Consider the following 5,509-nt stretch of genomic DNA (forward strand, 5'->3'; position numbering starts at 1 on the left):
TCAAGCCTGGTGTCGGATCAAGGGGGTGACACACGTGCAGCCCACAGCGATTGTTTTCTTCTCCAGCCGGTATGACTGGTGACAGCCTTTCTGCTCCCTCCGCAGGACGAGGATCTCCTGGTGGATGGGGACGGAGTTGAGGCTGTGGTCCAGCTGCCCGTCCAAATTCAGACACCAGGAGTGGCGGCACTCAGCGTTAGCAATCACCCGGGGGAAGCGGTCGTGGTCCTCATCGATCCTGTAAGTTGACATGAAAGAACAGAGAAATATTTGAAATGGAAATGCTGGTGCGTCTCTAGAATCATGACAGTCTGGATTGTTATGGGCTCCCAGCTCTTTAACTTGTATCTCCTGAGATATTTCCTATGAAGGGGCAGTAGACCCTTCTCTTGGTTTTTAAGTTTGAGTAAAGTGTAAGCAAATAAATACTGCATGTTTTTAAGTGTAAGAAAACCATGCCAGCACGGCATGAAACTGCCTTTGCAAAGAACTTGCTTCAAATAGGCACTGACTTTGAAAGGCTAGTTAGAAATTATTTGAGCTTCCCAATATGTCAGACTGACTAATGGACCCAAAGACCTACAGCTCCCTTCCAAAACTTGAAAAGTTCTTAGGGATTGATGCTGATGTTGTCAAATCACTACTGAATTTGGTGCAATGTTAGCTATTTGAGGCATTTTTGATGAATTCTTAGGTAAAGAATGCTTTTGAAGAGAAAGCTTGGCCCAATATACAAATAAATCAAATTACAAAAGTAATTTGCTTTGCCTTCTGTATGTCAGCATAGAGCATGTTTTTGCCCTATGCTCCTTTCTATGTTGGTTATCTTTCAAAAAAGTATTATATGGACTCTGGATACCCTTGTATTTCCAAAATCTCCCAGCAGTGAAGCACCAATAACAAAGACATGGACAGAACCTTGGCATTATTCTTGATGAGGACAGCCAGCATATTTCTAGACCGTTAGGGACAGAGACCATACCTGTAATCCCACGGAGCCAGGGAGCGGCTGTTGACATTAGGAGTTGTTTTAGTGTCCTGGTTGACGGTGCTGATGCTTATGTTGACTCTCATAGTTTGAGGGAATTTTGAGTGTTTTTGGCTCAGGCATCCAGCATACGCTTGCTTGAAGAGGCTCTCTGGCTTGGCTCTGGGGTGTATCACCTTCCCGTGGGCAAAACCACTGGCTGACAGCACGGCCAGCAGTGTTAAGAGCAGCGATCTGAACTGAAGACAATTTAGGGCACATTTAGGACGCAACCCAGGTACAGTCGCGGTAGCGCGACACATCTAATGACTCCTCTGTGGGGCTGGGAAACTCATCCACAGGCAGTCCAGCTGGTGGTTAAAGTCTATGCTGCAGGCTGGAGTAATTATGGAAATATGTATAACCTCCATGCTTGTTTTCATTAACTAGTTACTACAGTGCTGACATGTATGGTATACATTCAGTTGTAATTTAATGATAAAAACCCCCCAATTATACAAAATAATATAATACAGGAGATGGTAGAAAGGATATAGCAACAAAAAGGCGCTGCAAGGTTGAGTTTTCAATGTATTTCTTGATTTCAGAGAACATGGAAGAAGCCCCATTCACTAATACACCCAACAGTCTCATTGCTGCCCCACGCTGGTACTATTCAGCAGTCTCCCGTTTTAATTATTTTCAATTATTAACGGTTTAAACAAGCATTTCAAAGGTGGGGGTAGATCCCCGTTCCTGCATTCATCGATTAGAATTTAAATATGGCTCTATCAAATTGGAGATACAAAAACAGAAAGCAAGTTCTTACCAGAGAAGCACAAAGGATCGGAGACATCTTCCTTCTTTTACCACGGCTGATGTTGTGCTGGTCTCTGTCGAACTGAAGGTGTCTGGGCACATTTGCTGGTGGACTTTTTATAAGGGCTTCTCTGCTGTCCTACTTTGTGTGGAGTAGGTGGTTTTTCTTTCCCAGTCGTAGCTGTGGTTTCTGACCATAACTTAAATTAAAGAAATGTAAGTGTATATATTCCATTGACACAGGTGGAAGACAGGATATGGGCTCACCCTTTCTTAGATCTGTAGATGATGTCATTACTTCAGCCATATCACACAAGTAGTAACAAAACTCAATGGTGATATAAGAAAACCACCAAAAAATTTGTGCACACCGCAGTAAGCAAGTATAAAGTAAGTAATTTTAAACTGGGACTAGAGTCGTCATCTAGACAAACACAAGTTAATGCTTTGCATGCTCTTGGCTTGGAATGCTGTAGGTATCAAAACCACTTATGTCCCTGGCACTGCCACATTGCATCCATTTGCTCCTAGGTCAATCTAATGTCTTTCCATACTGATTTGGACAGATATTACACAGCTGGTCCCCATCCAATTGCTCTCCACACTTGCCATGTGTTGCCACTTGCTTTGGTGCCTGGGGACCAGATTCCTTCTCAAACTCCTATTTCTTTCTCAAACATCCTAGTCTGGATCAGGCTGTTTTTATCCACATCTACAACTCAAGTATGATATGCCAGTTTTGGCCACAATGCTTCTTGATAGAGAGTTCCCAAATTCAATCATTCTCCATCTAGTAGGTAAAAAAAAAGTGATTATTGATATTGATCTTGCCATTTTTACATTTCACTTCAGGCTTTTGTGCTATGAGACAGGGCTTGTGATCCTAAGGAAAGGGGTCTGGGAAGTGTGATAGGTGTAATTAAAGCTTGTATGTGTGATTTATGGAGTGGACAGAGGGGTTGAGAGAAACCTTGTGAAAGCTGAGAGATGCAGGGTGGCTCCTCTTGTAGGCAGGAAAACTGGAAGGAACTGCAGGCACCTTGTTTGTGATATATAGGTGTTAATAGAGCGCACTTGAAAATATAGGGAGCTAAAATACTGTGCATTGTGTAGCCCCAAGGCATCATGACTCCATGTGTCCCAGCCCTGTGTCCTGGGTGACAGTGAACAATGATTCTGTGCAGCTACTAATCCCACCTTGCTGTCTCTCCATCCTTGTAAGACCAACATACTGCAGCTGTAACGTACCATATTAGTATTTAAATGTGCCATATTTAAACCCATGTGTTCTAGTGGATGGACTTCATTTGACATGGTGACAGTCAGGACCCCTTTCTCCAATTCAGGGATATTTTTCTAGATTTTCAGTAGGATATTGTGAGGGGGTTGCACATCTGGAGAGACTGGGCTGCTTCAGGGCTGTGCCTGCTTTTGACTTTGAATCATCCTTGTTGCTCTGGTTGACAGCTACTGCCTTATTTTTTGTTTCTTAGGCAGATGTCTGGATGAAACACAAATATATATTAAAAGCCATATGGGCTTGACCCTGAAAAAGACCTTACCTGCAAGGAGGGATGTCTGTATTTGTTCCTCGCATCTGCTTTTAGGAACTTAACGGCCCTCTAGTATTTTGCTCACTGGAATGTATGGGGTGTTCTGGGACAGGTGGCTTATGTGCCGTCATTCCATATCCATCGATAGGTCAGAGCTCTACAGTTTGGCCAATCAGCAGCAAAGTAGGGATGTGGAAATTTTGGATAAAGCAGATAATGGACCAAGAACTAGAAAACTGACACCTCTCCCAGGCAAATATCCCAGTCACTAACCTACAGTGTCTTCTTGTCCCTGGCAAATAGTTCATGGCATAGCTAACTAAGACAACAGAACATCTCCTGAGGAAAGACTCTTCACCCATAGTGCTACAAAACCTGGTACATAGGAAGAGGGGTAGGCTCAAATCTCTCAGGCTGCAGCTTCCCAGCTAATGATGCTGATCGTAATGAACTGCAAGATATAATAAACCCTCTTCTCTGATGAGGATCCTGGGGAGTAGGTGGGTGATGGACAGACACAAGAATGTTGATGCTGCTTGTAGGCTGAATTCCAGACAGATTATTGAGAAAGGGGCTTACGTTTTAGAAAGAAGGGGTTGAACCTTGACTCTGTCCTCCTCTAAATTTTCTTTCTTTTTAATTTCTAAATGACTCTCATCACTTTGCTTTGACAGTGGGTTACAAGTAGCTTGGACAGGCACCATGCAGCGACAGGCACCATGCAGCAACAGCCAGTGTTGATCTGCTGACGCACATTCTTTTCTCGGGTCTAATTTTGGTGAAAATGATGCAAATAAGGAGTGTTTTTTACATTTGCTTAATATTTATGTGTAAGTCCAAGTTTTACTCACCTTGTGCCATGCAAAGGAGGATGTAAATAAGGGTAGAATTTAGTTTGCAGTTTCTGGGATAGCCATGACCTATAGCAGCTTGTTTAAAAGATGCTGATACTTGAAAAGTTAAAGGTGTAATTCAGTTTCCCTCTTAGAGTTAGAGACGTACAGGTTAAAGGAAATTGTTCCCTCAGAAGGGGTTTTCTCTAATGCCATTTACAGAAATATCCATTCAAAGTGGGTTAGTTAAATTTCCAATTTTAGAAGCAAAAAGATTTCAAAAGCATGCAAGGCAACAGAAGGTCAGGTTCAAGCAGCCTGACCCTAAATCCAGGCTTGTCTACCCTAAATGTGTCTGTGGTTTGGGTTACCTCAGTACTTGAAAGGTGACTAGTTAACCATTCAAACATGGCTAATGTAATGTGACATTGCAATGGTGAAAAAAACCCCAAAAGACTTTCCATGGTTTATTCTGAGTGATGAACGCCTTCGCTTGCAATTGTCATAGGCAAGAGGAGAGGATGTCGGGAGAAAATACACCTCTTGAGATGCTTCCACAGGGTCTGAATTATACAAATAAAACTATCACATTTCTTGTTCCAAGATTTTTCCAGATCCAATCTGAAGTGAAATCAAAAATAGAACATGATTTTTTTCCATGAAATTAGATTTTACCTCATGGCATTTCTTTTGTTCTGACACTTCATTCTCTCTTAACTAGGGATCTGAAAACTGAGACACTAACAAAATCTTACTGGAACAAAAAGACTGAAGATTATTTAAAGCCTTTGAAATTAAGCCTAGCCCTCCTCTTAGCTCTGGTGAAAGCTTTTTTTGAGATTAAGTTGCTACTTAAGTACTTTACCCAGCTGAGAGCCTTCAGGCACCTAAATCTGAGCATATTGGTCTTGACGACACTTTCGCCCCTCCAAGTCACAGTGTGAATTAGTGCCAGAGCTCTGGTGTCCTGACTGAGCTTGCTGTAAATTAAAAGAGAAATGGCAAATATCTCAAAATACTTAAACCATTTTTTTCAATCACTATCAGTTAAGTTTATGCTGCTTTTGAAAAATAAGGAGCTTTTCTATTCACATGCAGGAAGACACATATTTTTTTCTTTTCTTGTTCGAGAGAATGCATTTTCTTCCTCTTGAGTACATATTCTTATACATGCCTATAAAGTAAGGGAACACTCTTCTTACACACAAGCATTGCAGGACCTGCTGTGCATTGTGGAGGTAATTTCTAGGATATTGATGTTTAGACTGAACCTTTAGGCAATGGTTATCTGAGGGAAACTCAAGAGCTTGACATGGCAAAGCTCTGAGAACCTTGAT

General features: G+C 41.9%; 1 protein-coding gene across 1 annotated transcript; it reads right to left on the bottom strand.

Moving 5' to 3' along the window:
- On the bottom strand, window positions 1-1,823 carry LOC308038567 (interleukin-17A-like; the record flags this gene model as incomplete). Its single annotated transcript, XM_080341249.1, has 3 exons — window positions 1-238; window positions 983-1,227; window positions 1,797-1,823. The coding sequence occupies 3 exons, from the start codon at window positions 1,821-1,823 to the stop codon at window positions 1-3; spliced, it is 510 nt and encodes a 169-aa protein (XP_080197375.1).
- Window positions 1,824-5,509: the final 3,686 nt, after the last annotated feature.

Source organism: Nesoenas mayeri (assembly GCF_963082525.1).
Source record: "Nesoenas mayeri genome assembly, chromosome: 3".
NCBI lineage: Eukaryota > Metazoa > Chordata > Aves > Columbiformes > Columbidae > Nesoenas > Nesoenas mayeri.